Source organism: Elephantulus edwardii, unplaced genomic scaffold (genome assembly GCF_000299155.1).
Source record: "Elephantulus edwardii isolate Elephantulus edwardi_28Jun2011 unplaced genomic scaffold, EleEdw1.0 scaffold00113, whole genome shotgun sequence".
Taxonomy (NCBI): domain Eukaryota; kingdom Metazoa; phylum Chordata; class Mammalia; order Macroscelidea; family Macroscelididae; genus Elephantulus; species Elephantulus edwardii.
Window position 1 is genome coordinate 2,333,730 of NW_006399863.1, and position 23,043 is coordinate 2,356,772.

Sequence of the window (23,043 nt, forward strand, 5' to 3'; positions counted from 1 at the left end):
AAGGAGAACTCTGGCTGCACCTTTTCCAAACGATACCTGACTGTTCTTTGGGTAGTCCATGGGATATTCAGTACTCTTCTCCAACTCCACAACTCAAAGGCATCAATAATTCTTCTGTCATCCTTAACTGTTGTCTATCTCTCAGATACATAGCAAATGACTAGAAATCAGGCGCACTTTAGTCTTCAGACTGACATCATTGCTCTTCAGTATTTAGGAGAGATCCCTGACTACTCCATAGGATTTTTAATTACTGAGCTTGGGGAAGTAAATTTACAAGGCTTTCTTCTGAAATACCTCTGAATGGACTTGAAAGTCTAACCTTTCACTTAGCTGCTGGGCATATTAAACATTTGCAACCTCCAGGTGCTGCTAAATAAGAATATGCCTACATCTAAAAAGAAAACTAAAACAAAGAGGAGATTTATATAGTCTTGGTTTCCTCTTCTGTAAAACCACAAGGCCTCTATTATCAATTAACAACAAATATTTATTGTGTACCTAGTGCAAAGCACTCTGGAGACTAAGGTGCGTCTGATACAGGCTGTGGTCTTTGCAATCACTTGTTATGCGTCAGAGAGTTAGACAATGACCAAGGACGATAGAAGGAGAATTGATGCCTTTGAGCTGTGGTGCTGGAAAAGAGTATTGAGTGTACTATGGACTGCTAAGAAAACAAACAGATTCATCCTGGAGAGGGTTAAACCAGGCTGCTCCTTGGAGGCAAGGATTCTGGGGCTTCATCTGACATACTTTGGGCATGTTGTAAGGAGGAACAGGTCCTTGGAGAGGGACATCATGCTTGGGAGGGTGGAGGGACGGTGTAGGAGGGGATGACCCTCTATGAGGTGGATTGATTCAGTGACTGGGGTAATTGGGATGGGTGTGTCAGAGGCAGTGCAATTGGTACAGGATAGAGCAGGGTTTAGGGCTGTTGTACATAGTGTCGCTATGAGTCGTAAGCAACTCGATGGCACATAACAACAACAACAGTGCATTGCAGGCATTGCTAGGACCTGAAGCATTGGAGGGACTCAGCCTCAGGCAAGCTGGACTCAAAAAAGGGCCAGAGCCAATGCCTGTGTTGTCATGGTAATTACTAGAAGCCGCTAAATTGCATCTACCTGCTTGAGACTATCTTTCTTTCAAAAAGACTTTTTCTCTCACTCTTACTCTTTCTCAATTGATGCCTTTGAATTGTGGTATTGGCAGAGAATATTGACTATACCAGGAACCGCCAAAAGAACAAACAAATCTGTCTTGGAGAAAGTGTGACCAGGGTGTCCCTTAAAGGCCAGGAAGGTGAACTGTCTCATATACTTTGGGTGTATTGTCAGGAGGGCCCCATCCTTAGAAAGAGACATCATGCTGCAGAAGGTAAAGGATCAGGGAACAAGAGGAAGACCCTCAGTGAGGGATCAACCCAGTGCCTGCAACACCAGGCTTGAGCATGGGCTGTGGGACAAAGTTCTGATCTGTTCATCGGGCCATTATGAGTCATAGTTTATTCAATGGCACCTGACCAAAATAACAACAGTGTTCTTATTCATTGGGCATTTCAAGGGCATTTAGAGACAGCTTGGAAAGGAAGGAACATTTCTGCCTGAATTTCAGGAAACTTGGCAGATTTCAAGCTGCTATGGCGGAAGTGAGGTCATTGAGAAGCAGCCAGACATCTGCATGAAAGATGGCAACCATCCTTTTGTAATTAGAGACTCTCGTCTCTTTGATCGGGGAGAAGCCAGAGACTTCAATGAGGGAATTGGAATTATGGATAGAAGAGCTAGATAACAAAGAAGGATTCCTTCTCCTTATCACTGCATTGATTCATATTTTCCTTAACAAGTCCACATCGTTCTTCTTTTTCTCAATAAGCTCATTTTTAAAACTGAAACTTGAACATAATTTCTTGTATTCAGAACCAAACCCATTGCCCTCAAGTGGACTGCAAAGCATAGTGACCTTATAGGACAGAGTTTCTGTAAATTAGGTTGTAGTTATTATGAAAGCAGATGGTCACAGCTTTCTATTCCGTCAAATGATTGGTGGATTCAAACCACTGACTTTTCTATTATCAGCCCAGCACTTAACCACTGCCTTACTCCACTTCTAATTCTTTTCTAGTATGTTGTTGTTGTTGATTGCCTTCAAGTCGAGCACGACTCATAGCAACCCTATGAACAAAAGGCCTGAAACCCCTCTACAACTATTGATATTAATCAAGGTTCATAGAGTTTCCAGAGGAAAGTTGTTTAGGAAGTGAATGCCACGCCTGTTTCCAATACGTAGAGGGAAATATTTATTTGAAAAAGTAGACTCAAACTGTATACATAAATCAACCCATATTCTGTGATCTAGCATCACTTTACCTCTATACAACAAAACAACAACTCATTCACATCCAGTCAGAACCGGCTCATCACTGACCCTCCCACTGGTTTTCAGAAGTCAGAAACTGCCCAGGAATAGACTGCCCACCTTTTCCCCACAGACAGCTAGTAGATTTGAACTGCCTACCTATGAGTTGACACTGCACTACACCTTATCCACTAGGCCACTCCAAACATTTTACAGTATTATTCACAATCGTTACATAGATTCAATTCTCGTTTCCATTTTACAGATGAGGAAACCAAGGCTCAGGAATTCTGTCGGTAGCAGAGCCCCATAGGAACAGGCAGGACATTCTGAGTCCAGCTCTGACCACCCCACCTCTGCCTTCATGTCACCACAGCCTCCATGTACTCGGAGATCCAGAGAGAGCGGGCGGACATCGGGGGCCTGATGGCCCGGCCGGAGTACAGGGAGTGGAACCCTGAGCTCATCAAGCCCAAGAAGCTTCTGAACCCGGTGAAGGCGTCCCGGAGCCACCAGGAGCTGCACCGAGAGCTGCTCATGAACCATAGGAGGTGGGTGGAGCCTGAGCCTGGGCGGGGGAATGGGGCGGGGGGGCGCCTGGCCAGCCTCTCCTCAGCCCTGCTGGGGTTCCAGGAGGCACCCCTCAATAGAAGGCAGCCCTGGTAGCTGAAGATGCTTGGGTGCTCCGTTGTGTAGACTGGAGGTCCAGTCCTCAGGGGGCCTTTGGGGAACAGAGTGCCCCAGAAAGCATGCTCTCCCACTCATCTCCCACTCACCACCCCCTACTTAATGCCTGTCCTCCATGTACACTACCTGAACACCTACTATGTGCCTGTGTTCTGGCTGGGAATTGCAAGAAAAAGTGGAGCCCAGCTCCTATCCTTATAGAGGGAACAGAGCCATAACTAAAAGATGCTTTGATGGCATCTAAATGGGACTGTGGCCCCAGGGGAGGCACGTGGGTGGGGTGATGCCTCAGTTAAGGCTGGAAGGTGGCATGAGTCAGTCAGGTAGGGATCAGGAGGGGGACAGGGGGTGGCAGGGGGAGGCCAGTCGCCAGAGGACGGAACAGTGTGTGCGAATGGACAGGAGGCACACTTATCTCCGTGTCTCTGGGGTGCTGATTGGGAGGTATGTACACAAGGTGGACTGTGAGGCGGGGCCGAGAGGGAGGCATGACCACTGAAAGACATAAGGTATGACCAGTACTTGGGGAGAGGGGTGCAATTCTAAAAGTAGACTGTGAGTACTTGGAATGAGACAGCTTCTCTAGGGGCATGCCCTGAGGGTCTGTTGAGAAACGTGGACTCAGAAGGCATATGTTGTTCTACACTGATTTGACTGCGATTCATAACAGCCCTGTGAACAACATTACTGCACCTGGCCTTCTCCTGTGCCAGCCTCATCATCTCCAATGTGCATGAGCTCACTGTTACAGTCACCATGTCAACCCATCCACGCTGACCCTCCAATATGATGTCCTTCTGCAAAGACTAACAACATACCCAAAATATGTGAGACAAAGCTCCACTGTCCTTGCTTCAAAGAGCACCCTGGTCACACTTTCTCCAAGACAGACTTGTTCTCTTGGCAGTGCATGGGATATTCAGTACTTGTCTCCAAAATCACAACTCAAAGGCCACACATACATACATGTATACATGTTGTTGTTGTTGTTTTGTGCCATTGAGTCGCTTGCGACTCATAGCAACCCTATGTACAAGAGCTCTAAACGCCGTTCTATCCTGTGCCAACCTCACCATCTCAAACACACGCATTCCTATCACTCCAGTCCCAGAATCAATCCACCTCATCGAGGGTCTTCCTCTCCTTTGCTGTCCCTCCACTCTGCCAAACATGATGTCCCTCTCCAAGGATCAGTCCCTCCTTGCAACATGCCCAAAGTATGTCAGACAAAGCTTCAGAATCCTTGACTCCAAGGGGCATTCTGGCTTCACCTTCTCCAGGACAAACCTGTTTGTTCTCCAAGCAGTCCATGGTATATTCAACACTCTTCTCCAGCACCACAGCTCAAAGACATCAATTCTCCTTCCATCATCCCTATTCACTGTCCAGTTCTTTGATGCATAGCAAGTAATTGCGAAGACTATAGCCTGGATCAGGTGCACCTTAGTGTCCAGCCTGACGTCGTTGTTTTTCAGTACTCTTGAGAGGTCACTCACAGCTGACTTTCCCATTGCAATTCGTCTCTTGATTTCCTGGCTGCTGTTACCGAGAGTGTTGACTGTGGATACATACACATATAATAAAACAGTAATTTAAGTCAAACTATCAAAATATCTTAAGAAGGGGGGAAAGAAGCATATAGAGGGACATGTAAGCCGTGGCAGGGTAGGGATGCCTCTAGAGGAGGGTGAGGCGTGGAGAGTGGCTGGTTAGGCACTGCCCACAAGAGCTGGCATGAAGATGACAGTGCTCCGCAGCGCTCTCTGCTGGCTAACTCTGGAATTGGAGCTGGTTGTAATTTTCATTCTTTTCACCTGCGTGACAAACCTTCCAGCAGTTTCCATCTCAGATCCTGTTTCTGCTTTCCTTTCCACTAGCGGTATAGCATCAGCATTTTCTCCGGTTGTCTTTTAGAGTCGTGCTTTTTAATGTCAAATCAAAATAAAAAGCCTGTGTGGACAAAACACACACGAATTGATATATGTCATTCCCTCCAAAACCATAAAGCAAAGCATAGTTAGGTCACAAAAGGAGAAGGGATGATGAATACTTTACCAGAGGCTGTTCTGTGAGAGTGATGATCAAAGAAACACAAGTACAAACAAGATATTCTTCTTTCTTGCCAGGAGATCCTAACATATGCCAAGTTAGCTGGTGGCAGGGAGCAGTCATCTGATAATCGCTTGAGAGAGTATGAACTGGGTAGCAGTTCCTTTCTAGCAAGGAAATAGAGAAATGTATCCAAAATAGTTTAAGAGCTGAGCCCAGCAATCCCACTCCAGACATTTATTCTAAAGAAGAAAAAAAAATCACCAGAAATAAAGCAGCCTGACAGGCCCGGGTTCAAGTCCCTGCTCTGCGCCTTCAGTAGCTGTGCTATAAGGCCTGGGCACCTTCCTTCTCCCCTGGAAGTGATGGTTGCTGGGATGGTGGTGTGAGATAACAGTGTGCGTTGGTGTCACTACAAGGCAGCCCTAAGATTGGGGGGCAGGAGGACATTAAGGGGATCTGCTGACAAGAGCTGCGCCCACTCCCACTCCAGGGGTCTGGGCCTGGACAGCAAGCCAGAACTGCAGCGGGTCCTGGAGCACCGCCGCCGGAACCAGCTCATCAAGAAGAAAAAGGAGGAGCTGGAGGCCAAGCGGCTGCAGTGTCCCTTCGAGCAGGAGCTGCTGAGGCGGCAGCAGAGGCTGAACCAGGTGGGTGTGAGGTGTCCCAGCCCCCAGCCTGTCTCCCGCAAGACCCCCTGGTTGTCTCCTGGCCCAGGGAAGAACTCTGCATGTGGCCACAGCTGAAAGGAAGGGAGGAGGTTGGACAGCAGGAGTCCTGGTCTACCACAGCCCCAGTCTGTACTCTGCCACTCACTTTGTTGTGTGGTTTTGGGCAAGTGGCTTCCCGTCTCTGAACCTCTGCTCCCTCACCAGCCCAGTGTGCTGCAGGCTGATCCCGAATCCGTCTCCCAGCTACCCTGACAGCGGAGTGACATTCCCTTGCAAGAGGTGGGAGATCTGAGTCCCATCTAGTGAAGTAAACAATGTGAACTGGCCTCACAGGAAGAACTTGGTCACTACTGTCCCCGCCTCCCCGGACTGGCAGCAAAGCAAACCTTGGCTGTTTTTTCATTGAGAAAAGAATCCTTTCTCTAAACTCTATGGCTTTTGAGATAAGAAACCCCACACAACCCTGTCCCACCCACTTCACACTTTTGTTTCTCTCCCCTTCAGCTGGAAAAACAACCGGAAAAGGAGGAGGATCACGCCCCTGAATTCATCAAAGTCAGGGAAAACCTGCGGCGGATTGCCACTCTGACAAGTGAGGAGAGGGTGCTGTAGAGCCGGCCAGGGCCCACACTCGCCTGTGGCCCTCCTGCACCCCGCAGCCCCCCTGGCCCTGAGACATCTTCAGTATTTGCGCTTGTCCTGTAGAAACGAATCACCCAGTGGGCCTGGTCCTCCCTGAGAGGCCAGGGACCCGCATCACCTAGGTTTCTCCTCTGCACCTGCCCTGCTCCTGCTCCAAGATGCTGCTGCCCCGGAAACATCCAGCGAGGCACCCCTCTCCCTAAAGGGATCTCTAAGCCTGGCAGTAATTTTTTTTTTTTCTTCCTGACTGATATCTTGCTGCCTGGGCCTTCCCACCCCGGGCTCTCATTTTCTGTTCTCTGCAACCTCCTTGTCACCCCAGCTGGTCAGGGCTGCGCCACTCCGCCTCCCAGAAGTTTAGAGCATCTGGAACATTCTTGTGGCTCAGGAGTCAGAGAGTAGTTCGGGGTGTGTAGCAAGCTCCCAGGTAATGCTCCAGGCTTCTGGTTTGAAGAGTTCACTTAGAAGCAAGGCTGGGGTGCCCAGGAGGGGTGTAACTATGAGAAACCATGCCCCTGAACGTACCCACCCTAAACATCTCACCCTCAGACATATGCTGTCCCACCTCGCCTCTGTGGCCCCAAGGACCCCAGACCTGAAAGCCCGTTCCTGAGCAAATTGTGAGGATGGTGTGATTGTGTTTTCACCAGAAATGTTCCTATTATTGCCAATCTGTGTTCCTTAATGGGGTGACCACATTGTCATGATACAATCCTAGCCAAAAACAAAAAGAATTTTTAAAACCTACTCCTAGAGCCTCTTAAAGAATGAATATGCAATGGTTTCTGATGGGCTTCTGAAAGTAGCAACTGTGGCTTCAACAAACCCATCACCAACTTCACGTCCCCCGCCCCCATCCCCAGCCTGTGCCTCAGCCCTCCCCTCCCCTTGGTTTCTAGTTCCTACACCAGAATCCTTCTGTTCTTCCTCAAAATTCCTTTCCCAGATGAGACTGGATATTTTAACCTTTTGCTCCATTTTTAAAGACTTTGAGAATCAGTCAGGCCTATTTCTTTTCCTCTGAGGAGTCAAAGCCCTTCCCTGATTTTGTAAACCAGCCAGCAAAGTGTGACAAGCCTCTCCTGTCACCTCCCAGTCTACCAGGAGTCCCACTGGGACACTGTCACCCTTAGAACCAGAGCAGGGACCTGAAGGAAGAAGGGGTCCTCTAGTCTTATCCCTAAAGAGGGTGATGAGGGGGACAGGGTAAGCTGTGCTTTTCTCATGGGAGGCACCAGCGCAGAGGTATAAATATAGAAGTGGGATGTGTGTGTGTGTGTGTGTATGTGTGTAAGTCAAGTTCTAAAAGGCTTCTAGTGTCACTGTCTTGGTGAGCATGTGATAAAGCTGCTTTAAATGCCAGCCAGGTGAGGGTAATGCTAAAACTGCATGTTCCTTACGTAAAGACTACCACTTCCCTGAAGAAGTCATCCACAGGGGGTGTATGTGTTGCTAAGTCATGAGGCAAAATTGAGTGTCCAGGATGGACGAAGACTCTCCAGGTGGTGCCTGGGACCTCACCTGAGGGTCTCCAGAGGCACTCCTTCAGGGGGTAGAGATGAAGGCCCTAAAGCAGAAGGGACCCCGAGCTCCTTGTCATCCTTGGTTCATTCCCCATTGGTCAGTCCCAACTCCTCTCCAGCCACCTTCTGCAGGAGAGACTAGAAATCCAGATTCTCGATTTCCCAGCTTCTTTTGCATGTGGGGTGATCATGTGATCATATGTGGCCAATGACATTTAAGAGGACGTCTACAGGGGCCTCTGGGGAAGCTTATGCTTTTCTGACAAAGGGTAAGATATGGACAGCAACACCTTTATGCCCCTCTCTTCTTTCTGCCTTGATTGTGAGGATCTGACGCCTGGAGCCATAGTAGTCATCTTGCTACCATTGGGAAAGGCCAAGAGAATCACAGATGTCGACTGAATTGCCAAACCAATGCCAGCATCCATCCTCCTCCCTGATTTTTGTAAATAAAAATAAATCTCTCTTGGTTTAAGCTATTCTTGGTCAGGTCTCTTTTCCTTGCAGCCAAATGCACTCCTAAATAACACAAAAGGCCAACGGTGCCTCCTGCCCCTTAGAGTGGGTGGTTGTGCTAGAAACCTATCCAATCAGGATACCCGGCATTAGTGCAGGACACCACTAATTCATAGGGAGCTCTGGTGGCCTAGCGGGTAAGAAGTTGTGTTGCCAACCCAGAGGCAAGTGGTTCAAATCCACCAGCTGTTCCAAAGGAAGAAGATCAACAGTCTCTCCCCTGCTCTGAAAATCTTCTGTAAGGTCAGCTTTGAGTTGATTTCAACTCGATGACAAACAACAATTCATTCAGGAGGGAACTCTGGTGGTGTCATCAGTAGGGAATTGAGCTGCTAAACCAAAATCTACTTCAAAATGCACAGTTTGAGGGAGCTCTAGTGGCAAGAAGCTGCACTGCAATCCCAGAGGCATGTGGTTCAAACCCACCAGATGCTCTGCTGGAGAAGGAGGGGCAATCTCCTCCTGTACCAGTCAGATTCTATTTGACAGTACACACAGAAAAAAGTAATAAAATAATTTGAAAAAATGCACAGTTTGATCAGTTTGATTTCGTCATTGACTCCACAAGACAAAGATAGGCTGTTCATCTCCTCTCATTCAAGCTACAGCCTTGGAAACTCAATGGAAGGTCAGCAGTGAATGAGTTCTGTCCGGGCAGCCCAATGGGTGAGTGAATGACTGAGTGAAACTGTGCATGATTCCACAAACACTGCTGAGTACCTCCTCGGTGCTGGAAGGCTGGCACTGTACTAGGAGTAAACTGGAGAGCAAACAGATCAAGTGCCTGCCGCTCACCTGGCTCGCTTCCATGGCCTCCCATCCCATGCCCCAGCTCTGGCCCTGGTCCCTATAGTGTCTTTTCAACAGAACAGCAAAATGGCCCTGTTAGAACCCAAGACAGGACTTGTCACTTCTCTGATGAGCCCTCACTGCAGCGGAGTGTGTGTGAGAGAAAGAGAGAGTATGTGGGTCTGGCTCCCTGTCACCTCCAGCCTACTTCCAAGCATGCCTCCTCCTCACTCACCATTACTCTAGGCTGGCGTCCCTACAGTAACCAGGTGTACCACGTGTTAGTGCCTTTGTCCCCTGCAGTTCCAGTCAGGGGTGCTCTTCTACACAGATTCACGAGGCTCACCACACACACACACACACACACACACACACACACACACACTTCCTGCAGGCTGGTCTTCATGCTGCTTTTAAAATAGGTCCTCCTTGGCATTCTTCTCTAAAATCTCAACATCCTCTACATACTTTCTACGCATCTCTTCCCTACCTTATCCCCCTACTCATTTATCACCTACTCATTTATCACCTACTCATTTATGGGGCTACTTGTGTCTCAGTGCTAGAATTCTCACCTCCCAGCAAGAGTGACCAGCATTTGATCCCAGCCAGTGTACCTCATGTCCGGACACACTCGTCCCTCAGTATTACTGTGATGACAAAGAGATTGCAGCAGAGCCGCTGGACTAAGGTGGATTAGGGAAATAAAGGTCTGTGAAATTGTTCACTGCAGATGAGCGAGGAAACGCAGCGAAGCCTGTGTGGACCTTGCTTTTCTGAAACAGAACTGCCTGTAAACATAAAAGCCACACAGCCGAGACCTTCTGCTGAGCCACAGCCCTCCAGCACGTGCTTGGCATACTGGCATCTTTACTAGGGTTATCTTCAGGCCTGCTGGCCTTTCTGTCTCCTAGTGCTGTCATTGGTGTCTGTCCCAGGGCACAGTTGAGGTGTCTAATTTGTTGTTGTTAAAGAGGTGATAAGAGCTGAAAATGGGATGGTCTTTGCAATTGTTGACCCTGGCAGCACTGGCCACTGGAGGCTGCAGGGTGTGGTTCAATGCACCCACATTCAGGTGTTCCCAGCCAAGAACATTCTGAAAGCATGTAATGGTGAAATGGTCTTCCTCAGCTAAATAACACCCTGCTAGAGCATGACTGGGTTATAGAAGAAATAACAAATGAAATTTAAAATGTTCTAGAAACAAATATAATGAATATACAACATACCAAAACCTCTGGGATGTAGCTAAGGCAGTCCTCAGGGGCCAGTTTATAGCAATAGGCACACACATAAAAAATGAAAAAAAGAAGTAAAATTAATGATCTAACTGAACAGCTTCATCAAATAGAAAAAGAACAATACCTCATCTCATTGCCTAACCCCACTGCCTCAAGACGAAAGGAAATTACAAGAACAAGAGCTGAAATCAACAAGATAGAAAACAAACAAAAAAAAATTGAAAGCATCAACAAAACCAGGAGCTGGTTTTTCAAGTCAATAAAATTGATATACCATTGGCAAACTTAACAAAAGGAGAAAAGAAGACATTAATTAATTAATTATAAAGGTGACATCACAGCAGAACCAGAGGAAATTAAATCTATAATATCAGAATATTATGGCGCTGATAAATTTTAAAACCTAGAGTAAATGTATAAATTTCATGAAACGCATGCCCTACCCAGATTGACACAGACAGGCAGAGAACACTATCAAAGTTTCAGAGAAGATTTAGCGCCAAGTCTATTTAAATTATTTAAAAAAAAATTAAAAAGAGAAAATGAAGCAACACTCCCAGAGACATTCTGTGAAGCAAGCACAACCCTAACACCAAAACCAGGCAAAGATATTATCAGAAAAGAAAACTACAGGCCAATGTCTCTAATGAGCATAGATTAAAAAAAAATCCTTAACAAAATCCTAGCTAATAGAATCCAAAAACACATAAAAAAATAATTCATCATGACCAAGTAGGATTGATAAGAGGTATGAAAGTATGGTTCAACATAAGGAAAACAATCAATGTAATTGACCACATTAACAAAGCAAATAACAAGAACCATATGATCTTAGCAAGTAATACAGAAAAGGCATCTGTTAAATCCAACACCCTTTCATGATTAAGACACTCAGCAAAATTGGAATAGAAAGCAATTTTCTCAACATAGTGAAAAATATGTATGTAAAACCAAGAGCCAATATCACTCTCAATGGAGAAAGACTAAAACTACTTTCCTTGTGAAACAGGGACCAGAGAAGGATGCCCACTATCACCACTTCTATTCAATATTGTATTGGAAGTACTTGCTAGGGCAATATGACAAGAGAAGGAAATAAAAGTCATTTCGATCGCAAAGAGATGGTTAAACTATTGCTATATGCAGATGATATGATAGTGTACACAGAAAACCCAAGAACTCAACCAAAAAACTGTTAGAACCATTGGAACATTTGAGTAGGGTTGCAGGATCAGTACAAGATCAATATTAAAAAAAAATCCGTGGGATTCCTTTACAATAACAAAGAAAACACAGAGAAGAAAACTAAGAAAGCAATACCATTTACAATAGCCAACCACAAACTGAGATAGATACTCGGAGTGAACCTAACTACAGACACAAAGACTTGTACAAAGAAAACTACAGAACATTTCTGCGAGACACAATAAAAAAAATCTACCTAACTGGAAAAATGTTCCCTGTTAATGGATAGAAAGACTCAATATTGTGAAAATGACAATCCTACTAAAAGCAATCTACATATTCAATGAAATCTCAATACAAATACGAAATTCATTCTTCAAGGGGATCAAAAGGGAAATTGTCAAGTTTATTTGGAGAGGAAAGAGACCCCAAATAAGCATAGCATTACTGAAAAACAAAAATAAGTGGGAGACATAGCACTCCCCGACCTCAAAACCTACTACACAGCAATAGTAACCAAAATAGTTTGGTACTAATACAATGACAGGCACATAGATAATTGGGACAGAATCGAGAACCCAGAAATGGACCCATCTATCTATGTTCAACTGAAATTCAGCAAGGAAATAAAACCTATCAAATGGGGAAATTACAACCTCTTACAAGTTCAAGATGAAGTTAAAGAAAATTAAATCAAATCCACAAGAACCAGAATTTGACCTTAAGTCTATCCCACTCAAATTCCAAAACCATCTCAGGAAAAGGTTTGAGGCACTGAACACCAATGAGTAAAAACCAGTTGAACTGTGGGAGGATATCAGGAATACCATCCAAGAAGATTGCAAAAAAAGTCATTACAAAGACAGAGAAGAAAGAAAAGATCAAGAAGGATGTCAGACGAGACTCTGAATATTCTACTTAAGTGCCAAAAAGCCAAAGCAAAGGGAAGAAATTAGGAGCTGAACAGAAGATTTCAAAGGGCAGCACAGAAAGACAAAGTAAATTATTATTAATGACATGTGAAAAGAGCTGCAGTCGGAAAATCACAAGGGCCAAACTTGCTCAGTATTTCTTAAGCTGAAGAATTAAAGAACAAATTCAAGGCTCGAGTTGAAAGGATACTTTGGGCAGAATATTAAATGATCCAGGAAGTATTAAAAGAAAATGGAAGGAGTATACAGAGTCATTGTACTAAAAGAAATTGGCTGATATAGAAGAATTTCATGAAACAACATATGGACAACAGCCCATGGTGATGAAGAAAGACGTTCAAGCTGCTCTGAAAGAATTGGCAGAAAACAAGGCCCCAGGAACTGATAGCATACTGATTGACATATTTCAACAAGCAGATGCTGTCCTGCAGGCATTCACCAAGTTGTGCCAAGAAATCTGGAGGATAATTTATAGATCAATGTTCATAGCATGCTCACATGACAAGAACACAGAAACAGCCCAAAAATCCAACCACAACTGAATGGATTGAGAAATTGTGGCACATTCACACAATGGAATATGATGCAGTACTCAGGAGCAATGATTTTGAAAAATACTTCATAACCTGGGAGAGACTGGAATGCATTATGCTGAGCAAACTAAGTGAGTCTCATAAGGACAAATCTGCATAAGACTATTGTAAGAATAGAAGGATATGGGGAGCTCTGGTGGCCTAGTGGCAAGAAGCTGCACTGCAATCCCAGAGGTGCATGGTTCAAATTCACCAGATGCTCTGCTGGGGAAGGAGGGGCAATCTCCTCCTGTACCAGTCAGATCTGATTTGACGGTACACACACACACACACACACATAATAAAATAAAAATAAAATTAAAAAAAAAAGAATAGAAGGATAACTAGTAAGACGTGCATATGGAGCTCAAGGAGGGAAGAGGCGGGGGGAACAGAGTGATGAGAATGAGTAGGGGCACAGTTTGGGGGGGGAGGAAATGTGAAGGATTCAGGTTAAAAGGCAGGGTAATCGGCAAAGTGCAATGGTGATTAATTTTATCAAAAATAATACATGAGAATGACTGTATGAAACACTAGGCTCTGGTGGCCTGGTGGCAAGAAAGCACACGGTTCTAATCCACCAGACACTCCACTGGAGAAGGAGGGGCAATCTCCTCCTGTGCTGGTTGGATCCAATTCAATGGTACGCAACAAGAAAAAAGAGGGAAAGAAATTTAAAAAAGAAAGAAACACAATGTAGACTAGTGTGAAACACAGTGTATATGAACTGGCAAGAATCCATACCATCCCACCCCTGGCTTTGAGAAAAAGCAACAGTTCACAGGGTCCTCCTCCCTGCCTTCTGTCCAGAAAGTTCCAGAAACACGCAGGAGGGAGAGGAGTCAGAGTGGAGCCTCTAATAAGTGCATGGAGGACGCAAGAGGCAGCAGGAAGCACTTAGCCCAGGCCCCAGCCATTCCCAAGGGCCACTTCCTTCTTCCCCCTCTCTCTCCTCCTCAGGGAGGTCTTATGGGTGACACCGAAAGGCTATCCAGAGCCCTGGCTACCTCATCAGTTTGACTTCAGACTTTGGGGCGTGTGGGTGAACCAGCTCTGCCAGAACCCAGCTGGGCGACCTTGGTATTTCTCATTGCTGTTGGCCCTCACGTGATAAAGTGCTTTCCTGCCCTTCCAGTCTTGTGATTGTGAAAGGGCTGAGGTGATAAATATGAAGTGTTTGGCAGACAATACACCAGCAGGCAAGGAAAGTTGATTCTTTGACTTTCTCTTTCCCTTCAAAGCTCCCTCCTCACACACCTCTCACTGACTCTGCTCCCCATTTCCACACACTGGTTCCTCTTAGCCCCTAAGTTTGTCTTGCATTCACCCTTCCCCCTTGGCCGCCCACCTCAAGACGTTCAGCCTTTCTCCCAGTGCTCATTTTGGGGAGAGGCATCATCCCACACCTTCTCACACCAACTCTGAGTGCCCCAAATCACCTAGTCTTTTTATTCTACTATGTAAAGCACTCCTGAAAAAGAGAAATGAGGTAGAAGGAATCACACTTCCTGATATCAAATCCTACTACACAGCAATGGTGGCCAAGACAGCGTGGTACAGCTACAGTGACAGACACATAGATCAATGGAATAGAACTGAGAACCCAGAAATCAGCTCATCTATCTATGCTCAACTGATTTTTGATGAGGAGATTAAATTCGTTAAATGGTGAAATGACAGCCTTTTTAACAAAAGCTGCTGGCAAAACTGAAAAACTGTAGAAAACTCAAGCAAGACCCACACACCTCACACCACAAAAACCAACTCAAAGTGGATCAAAGACTTGGGTGTAAAACCACATACTATAAATTTTATTAGACAAAAGCTTGGAAGAACTCTAAAAACCCTAATCCACTATATGAACAATCTTCCAAGCATCCTGAAAAAACTACAACCAGGAGAGAACAAAATAGCTGAATACCTTCTAAAAGTCAAATTCCTATGCACATCAAAAAAAACTTCTAGAACAGGGTAAAAAGAAAAGCCATAGACTGGGGGAAAATATTTGGTAATGACATATCTGATAAGGGACTCATATCTAAAATTTATTGATTACGCTGCAACAAGAAAAAAGGTAAATAACCCAATCATAGAATGAGCACAGGATATGAATAGACACTTCACCAAAGAAGACTTTCAGATAGCAAGCAAACACGTGAAGAAATGTTCAAAATCTCTAGCTATCACAGTAATGCAAATCAAAACAACTATGATATATCTTCTCGTCCTAGCAACCATGGCAACGTTCAACAGAGCAGCAAATAATAAACACTGATGAGGTTCTAGAGAGATTGGATTGGTGCTGTGAAGTCTGTCTAAGGGGATTTTCTACAAAAATGTAGCTCTATTAGAGTTTCACAACAAACTGTGGCTGACTGAGAAGAATGGGAATTCCAAAACACTTGATTGTGCTAATGTGAAACCTATACTTGGACCAGGAGGCAGTCATCAGAACAGAGCAAGGAAACACTGCATGATTCAAAATTGGGAAGGGTATACACTAGAGATGTGTCCTATCTTCATAACTTTTCAACTTATATGCAGAACAGATTATCCAGAGGCTGGGCTGTATGAGAAGTGTGGCATCAGGATTAGAGGAAGATTCATCAACAATCTGCCTTATGCAGATGACACAACCCTTCTTGCTGAAACTGAGGAGGATCTGAAGCTCTTGCTGCAAAAGATCAAAGACTGCAGCCTTCAATAAGGATTGAGGTTCACTATCAAGAAAACAAAGGGGAGCTCTGGTGGCCTAGTGGCAAGGAGCTGCAACTACAATTCCAGAGGCAGATGGTTCGAATCCACCAGATGCTCTGCCGGGAAAAGGAGGAACAATCTCCTCCTGTATCAGTCAGATCTGATTTGATGGTACACTCACACAAAAATAAAAAAAAATTTAAAAAAAGAAAACAAAAATTCTCACCACGAGGCTACTTGGCAGCATCAGGATGGATGGTGAAGAGATTGAGATTGTTCACAGCTTTAGTTTGCTGGGCTCCACAGTCAACACTCTTAGCACCAGCAGCAAGGAAATTACAAGATGCATTGTGATGGTAAAGTTTGCTGTTAAGGACCTCTCCAAAGTACTGAAGAGCAATGGTGTCACTCTGGAGACTAATGTGCACCTGATACAGGCCACAGTCTTTACAATCACTTGTTATACATCAGAGAGCTGGACAATGACTAGGGAGGATAGAAGCAGAATTGATGCCTTTCAGCTGTGGTGCTGGAGAAGAGTATTGAATATACCATAGACTGTTAAGAAAACAAACAGGTTCATCCTAAAGAGGGTTAAACCAGGCTCCTCCATGGAGGCAAGGATTCTGAAGCTTTGTCTGATATACTTTGGACATGTTGCAAGGAGGGATCAGTCCTTGGAGAAGGACTTCATGCTTGGGAGGGTGGAGGGACAGTGCAGGAGAGGAAGACCCTCTATGAGGTGGATTGATTCAGTGACTAGGGTATTGGGGGTAGGTGTGTCAGAGACAATAACATTGGCACAGGATAGAGGAGGGTTTAGGGCTGTTGTACATAGGGTCGCTATGAGTCACCAGTGACTCAAGCGCACATAACAACAAAAACAACTAGATTTTAAGTCTCCGTGGCATGCCCATGGAATTTTGACAGTGAAATTGTCAAAAAAAGTCAAGACTCTTGGCAACAAATAACAAAATCCCAATTCAGACTCATTCTAATCAGAGAAGCGAATGTAATTATGTAAGTTCCAAAACTGTGGAGTCAAGTTTTAGGTATGGCTAGATCCAGAGACTCATGATATCATTCATCTCTCTTGCCATACATATATCTCTTCCTTTACTCCCACCTCACTCCCTGTCTTTCAAGAGTTATGTGACAGAGATATTGGCTGCAGACCCATGGCACATCAAAACAACTTTTTCAAACTAGGAGTTACCTGAGGACAGAAGTCAGGGAGGAAGGTTTCCAATTGGCCCAAATTGAATTAGGAAAATCATCTTCCTAGGTACTATGTACTACGGCTGGCCATACTTGAAGCATAAGCCCGTTCCTCTAGACCCAGAGAGGTAGAAATAATCCCACCCAAAGCATGACAGTTTATGAATCTGGAGCGCTCAAGTTCCCTTGTGTCCTACTTGCAGTGACTATAGCCAAAATATATATGCATGAGAGTGGAAAACCAACTTTCTCTCAGAGTTCACTCAAACCACAATACCCACGGCCTTAGTGTAGATTCTTTTTAAAAAATAACATTTTTATTTTATACTGGTTTGCTTACAAAGTTCATATACAGTGTTTTTCACACCAGATCTTTCCTATTTCCTTTGCCCACCCCTCCCTTTACCCATCAAATTTTACAACCCTACGATTACTCCACTACCCATTCTCACCCCTCTGCTCCTCCCTTAGTGCAGATTCTGACTCATAGCGACCCTCCACTACTCAGTTTTCCGAGGCTATAAACCTGTGTGCGAAGAGACCATTCATCTTTCCCCGGCACAGACATTGGAGAAATCAAACTGCTGACTTTCCAGTTTGCAGCCCTACACATTCCACAGTATGCCACCAGGGCTTCTTTAAACCACAATAAACAATCTTTTAAAATTATCACCAGGGCTTCTTTAAACCACAATAAACAATCTTTTAAAATTATGTATTTTTTTTAAAAAAAACCAACTAAAAAAAAAAACCAGCTGGCCAGAGGAAACTAAGATAAAGCTGTAAGAACATCTCACTCAAACTCATTGCCTTGAGGTAGGAACTGACCCATAGATGACCCTCCAGAGGGTTGTCAGTGGCAGTAAATCTCATGGGAGGAGATTGCTCATCTGTCTCCCGTGAAGCAGCTGGTGGATTCGAACCAACAAGGGCGTTCAGCACCAGAGCTCCCAAACTCAGTTACATTCAGAATTTGGACCCAGGTCTCTTGACTTCTGGTGGCACAGGGGGTAAGTACTAGAGACTGCTAAAGTGAAGGTGATGAGTTTGAAGTCTACAAGAGAACCATGTGGCATCGGATTCTGAAAAGAATCCTTTGAAACTGTGGGGCAGTCTCTCACTCTGTCTTATCGGGTCAGAAACATGCAGCGTGTTCTGTTGTACACAGTTGCTGAGTCTGAGCGGGAAAGACTTGAAGACACCAAATGGCAAAGGTGAGTCTGAATGGACACAGGACAACAGGTCTGGTTTTGCTTTGTTTTTCCTCTGGATTCCTGGTGGGAGCTGTCATGTTACTTCATGAAGTGTGCATTTTAGTAGTTTCTGGAAAGCTGGAGCTAACCAGACAGGGGAAAGGAGAGACTGCAGGGCTCAGCAGTAGCAGGCATGTTGAGACTGGTGATAATCACGCTTTGTCCCGGTAGAGCTTCCCAGGACCAAGAAACCAGGTGGCGGGTGGAGGAAGGGGAGGAAATGCAGCAACCAGCCGCCAGGTGGCGCCATCGCCTCCCGAGCCCCTGCCGCTGCCTGCAGGGTGAAAGGGGCGGGGTCGGACAGTGAGCGGAGAAAGGGGCGGGGTCGAGCGGAGGGCTGCGAAGGGGCGTGGCCCCTCCCGGGCGGGCAGTGGGGGAAGGGGCGTGGCCTCCTCCCGCTCCACAGGCTGGCGGTCAAGGGTGAGATCACGACTTTCAGAGCAGGCACTGGACCGAGGTGAGTCGAGCCAAGTGGCCAAGAGGACAGGGAGACTTCGAGGACCCTGAGGACCACCCCAGCAATGACCCGTCACAGCTCGGAACAACGCTGAGCTCTGCTGAGCTCTGCGATCTTTCTTTTGACACTTCCTGCTAGCCAGGCCCTGCACAGAGTGTTGGGGTAACAGCCTGGACGCGACAGGACGCTGATCCTCCTCGGTTTCATTTAATAGGGGGATGAGAGCAATACCTCCAAAGTCGGTAAATGAGTAAATGATCTCCAGTGTTACAAGGTGATGATGGAGAAAAGGAAAAGTAGAGCAGATTGTGTTGTTTACCGTGGCAGAGGTAGTAAATCCCGGGACAGGAGACTGCCTGTCCTTCTCCCGCGGAGCACCTGGTGGATTCGAACCATGTGCCTTTGGGTTGACAGCACAGCTCCTTACCACTTAGCCAGCAGAGCTCCAGTGAGGGAGACCAAGAAACACGAGGTGGAGGCTGAGAGGAGTGAGGGTCTGGGATCCAAAGGGTGACCAGCCTGGCTTCAGGTGACCCCCTGAGAAGGTGACGTTAAGCAAAGGCTTGAAGGAGATGTTGAGGGGAGCCATGGGGCCATCTAAAGTTAGACTCATCTGTGCAGAGATCCGGGGCAGAGGGACCCAGGAGAGGTCTAGAACAGGAGGATCATGGTGGCTGCATGGTGTAAAGGCCAGAGAGGAGGGCGGGCAAGAAGGGAGCAAAGGCCGGAGAGGAGGGGGGGGCAAGAAGGAAGGACCAGGCTGGTTGTCCTGCAGAGTGAATGCAGGGACAGCACAGGGGACCCCATGGATGTGTCACCTCTTTAGAGATCCTCAACTCGCCAGGCCCATTGAGAGGGGGTGTTTGGAAGCGTGGGTATAAATTCTGCTCTGCCACATGCCATGGTTGACTTTTTTACCTTTCAAAGTCCTCTCCTCCCCAGGCTCCTGCCCTTTCCATGAAATGGTGACTTATGTTGAGGACAAAAGGAACCAAAAATCCTTGGAGCATATAGGGAGGATTTAGAGCACGCCTACTGGGAGCTGAGCTCTAGGGACGTGAGCAAATGCAGGAAGCCGGGATGGCAAAGCTCTATCTCTCATACTGGGGACACGTTGCTAGGAGGGGCTATTCCTTGGGAGGGCACATCATATTAGGAAGGGTGAAGGGGTCAGCAAAAGAGAGGAAGACCACTAATGATGTGGATTGACATGGTGACTGCAGCAGTGGGCTCGAGTGTGTCAGAGATGATGAGGATGGTACAGTTAGGACAGGATTCAAGTCTCCTGTTCCCAGGACCCCTGTGAGCCATACTCGACTCTACAACACCTAACAACAACAGCATTCCCCCAACAATAACAATTCTCTCCTGGAGGGAGCCCTAGTGGCTTCTTCTTGTTGTGGTGGGCCATCAAGTGGGCACCCACTCATAGCTGACCCTCCAGCATGTTTTCAGAGGCAGTGACTCACAGGGGAGGAGACTGCCCATCCTTCCCTCATCGAGCAGCCCGTGGGTTTGAACACCTATCTTTGCTTTGGCAGTGCAGCTCCTTACCACTAAGCCAGCAGCGCTCCCTCTAGGGGGGAACAGTCCTGCGTTTTTTGTTGTTGGGAACCTTTGAGGAAACCAACCCATAGCTGCCCTGCAGTGAGTTTTCAGATACAGTCAAATGCACAGGAGGAGACTGCCTGCCTTTCTTCCACGGAGCACCTGGTGAATTTGAACAGCATGACTTCCGCTTGGCAGCACAACTCCTTACCCACTGGACATTACCCACTGCATTGCCAATACAAAGATACTCGATTGGAACCCAGAAGCTGCTGTGCAGGAGAAAGATGAGATTCTCCTCCCGTGCAATTTACTGCCTCTGAAAATCCACCAGAAGGTCAGCGACGGGTGGGTGCCAGTTCCACTCCAGTACACAGCAACAACATCCCCCCTAGGGAGACATTCAAGTACTTAAGACCTGTTTCTAACACTCTTACCAGTTGGTGAGTTAGGACTAAGGACTAGTGTTAAGTCACGCCCAAAGTGAACAGCACAAGGTAGTGGAGAAAGGGTACAGCCCAGGCTGAGGGGGGCATAGGGTCCATTCAGGTGGTTTGAAGTGGGGGGCGGTGAGGGAGGGAAGAGGATTCCAACTGGAAAGCAAAGTCCAAGCTGAGGAAAAGTTGTGTTTTGCCGTTTAATGGTTTACTAGCCCTGCAATAGTGTTAGAGAGATGCCAGCAACCTGAGGTGGTGGGTGGCAGAGGGCACCGGCAGGGAGAAGGTGAGTTTGAGAGATTTGCAAAGTAGGATGGGCTGTACTTGGTGGTTGTAAAGGGTGCCCCTCAGAAGGAGGTAGGGCCTGCCTGCCCTGGCTATTGGGACAAGCAGGGGTCCCAGGAGCAAGTGTCTTTCCCACAGCTCCACAGACCCCGCTGGGGCTGAATGTGGGGACCAGGTGCATGGGATCACTGTAGCCTTATTATGTAAGGATGCCCTTGTTCACTGCTGCAATCCGCGCTGCAATATTAAGCATTGAGCAATCCTGTAAGCCGTACCTACCTTGCGCCTGGTCCACAGCCAAGTGCTCACTGGGAGGGCATGGGGACAGAGTGGCACTCAGGTGCTTCCTCGGGTGTGACACTCGGGAAGGCCTCCTTCATCTGCCAGCCTGACTCTTGCACACAGGCTGAGAACAGACCCTCTAGACAGCCAGGCCAGGCCCTGGGTGCTCTCCCCTCAAACACCATGAAGATCCAGGACAAGATGGTCAGCCCCGTGCACCGAGTGTCCTTGGGGGATACCTGGAGCAGGAAAGTGAACCCGGACATAGAAAGCGAGAGGTGCACACAGTCCTTCAATGTGGAGCGTCTCACCAACATACTTGATCAAGGTGCCAAGAACACTGCTCTCCGCAGGAAAGTGGGTAAGAGGTGCCTGGGGTGCGGGGGAGACCTTCACGAGCAGAAACTCCTTCAAATAACTGCCCTTTGCCTCCAGAATTCCACAGTTAGTCATTCCTTTGGATAGTAAAAGTGCCTTTAGTACACCAATATTCCCTGAGCCCATGTAGGGAGTGGAAGAGTCTTAGACACAACTGCTATCTGAAAGGTTCAAAGGTTGGAAGTTGAAGTTCACCTAAACACATCTTGGAATGAAAATTTAGTGATCTAATTCTGCTAAAAGTGGGGTGGGAGGAGTACTGTTAATTGAGGGGATTGTAACAATGCCACCAAACAAATGGGTATAAAGTGCTGAGTGTAAAACTAATCTGCTCTATAAACTTTTATCCAAGTCACAGAAACCCAACCGAAAGCCTGCCTAGTACAGTTCTCCTGACAGGTACAGGCAAACAGGACTCAGTTGATTTGAGCCACTGGTAGGCAGCACAAGGCCTGGAGGCTGGTCCTGAGTCTACCACTTCACGGCTTTGTGACCCGGGACCAGTCCCACATATGGGCCTCATCTGCCCCATCGGTCAATGTCAAGGCCCATGAAGCAAGGAGTGAGGAGCTTTGAAGACAGCAGAAACCTCGTCCAGATATCTTATGTCCCCTCTCTCCTCTGTCCCCGGCAGAGAGTATCATCCAGAGTGACCCGGAGTACAGTCTGAAGGACCTTTATTTCATGTCCCAGAACGAGCGATATGAGAATGCCCTCCGGAAGATGGTGTACTTCCTGAGAACCGCGCAGCGCCTGGGCTGGTCCGTTACCGGCCCTGAGTTAGGATATGCTTACAGGTACTTACTCAGGGGCTAACCCTCCCCGCAAAAAAAGAGGAATTCACTTGGGACCACTGGAGAAAGCCCCCTGACCCGTGAGCCATTTTCCCCAACAAACAGTACTTGTGGGGCATCAGGATACCCGGAGCCCCGTGGGGCATCAGGATACCCGGAGCCCCTTGCCCTCTGCCCCCTGTCCTGCCCGAGGTTCCCCACACCCCTCTGTCTCCAACAGGCTTCTCAGCCACAGTGTCTCTCCCCCACAGAGCCGTTGCTGGAGATCTGGGTCTTGGCCTGCACAAGGTTTTCCTGAATTCCCTCAATGTCCTGGGCTCTGAAGAGCAGAAAGCCAAGTGGGGCGAGCTCGCCCAGCAGTACCAGATCATCGCGACGTATGCCCAGACAGAACTGGGCCACGGTGAGCCTGGGCTGCTGCCTGCGATTTTGGGGTTGTGTACTGTTCAGTTCTAGAGAGAACCCTTCTTTCTCACAGCTTGTCATTCACTTACTGTGAAAACTTTACAGCAGGTGATCAGGCAAGGGT

The 23,043-nt window shown here is 46.8% G+C and overlaps 2 protein-coding genes across 2 annotated transcripts in view; both read left to right on the top strand.

Annotated features, from left to right (window-relative positions):
* Positions 1-6,377, top strand: part of FAM107A (family with sequence similarity 107, member A) — a 28,178-nt gene extending 21,801 nt beyond the window's left edge. Inside the window, exons 2-4 of the mRNA XM_006892281.1 lie at positions 2,735-2,909; positions 5,588-5,744; positions 6,270-6,377. Of these exons, the coding sequence (XP_006892343.1) occupies positions 2,735-2,909; positions 5,588-5,744; positions 6,270-6,377 (440 nt within the window). The remainder of the gene's footprint in view (positions 1-2,734; positions 2,910-5,587; positions 5,745-6,269) is intronic.
* Positions 6,378-21,543: 15,166 nt separating this feature from the next.
* ACOX2 (acyl-CoA oxidase 2, branched chain) overlaps positions 21,544-23,043 on the top strand; it is a 33,758-nt gene continuing 32,258 nt past the window's right edge. The window contains exons 1-3 of the mRNA XM_006892193.1: positions 21,544-21,703; positions 22,355-22,517; positions 22,766-22,917. Of these exons, the coding sequence (XP_006892255.1) occupies positions 21,544-21,703; positions 22,355-22,517; positions 22,766-22,917 (475 nt within the window). The remainder of the gene's footprint in view (positions 21,704-22,354; positions 22,518-22,765; positions 22,918-23,043) is intronic.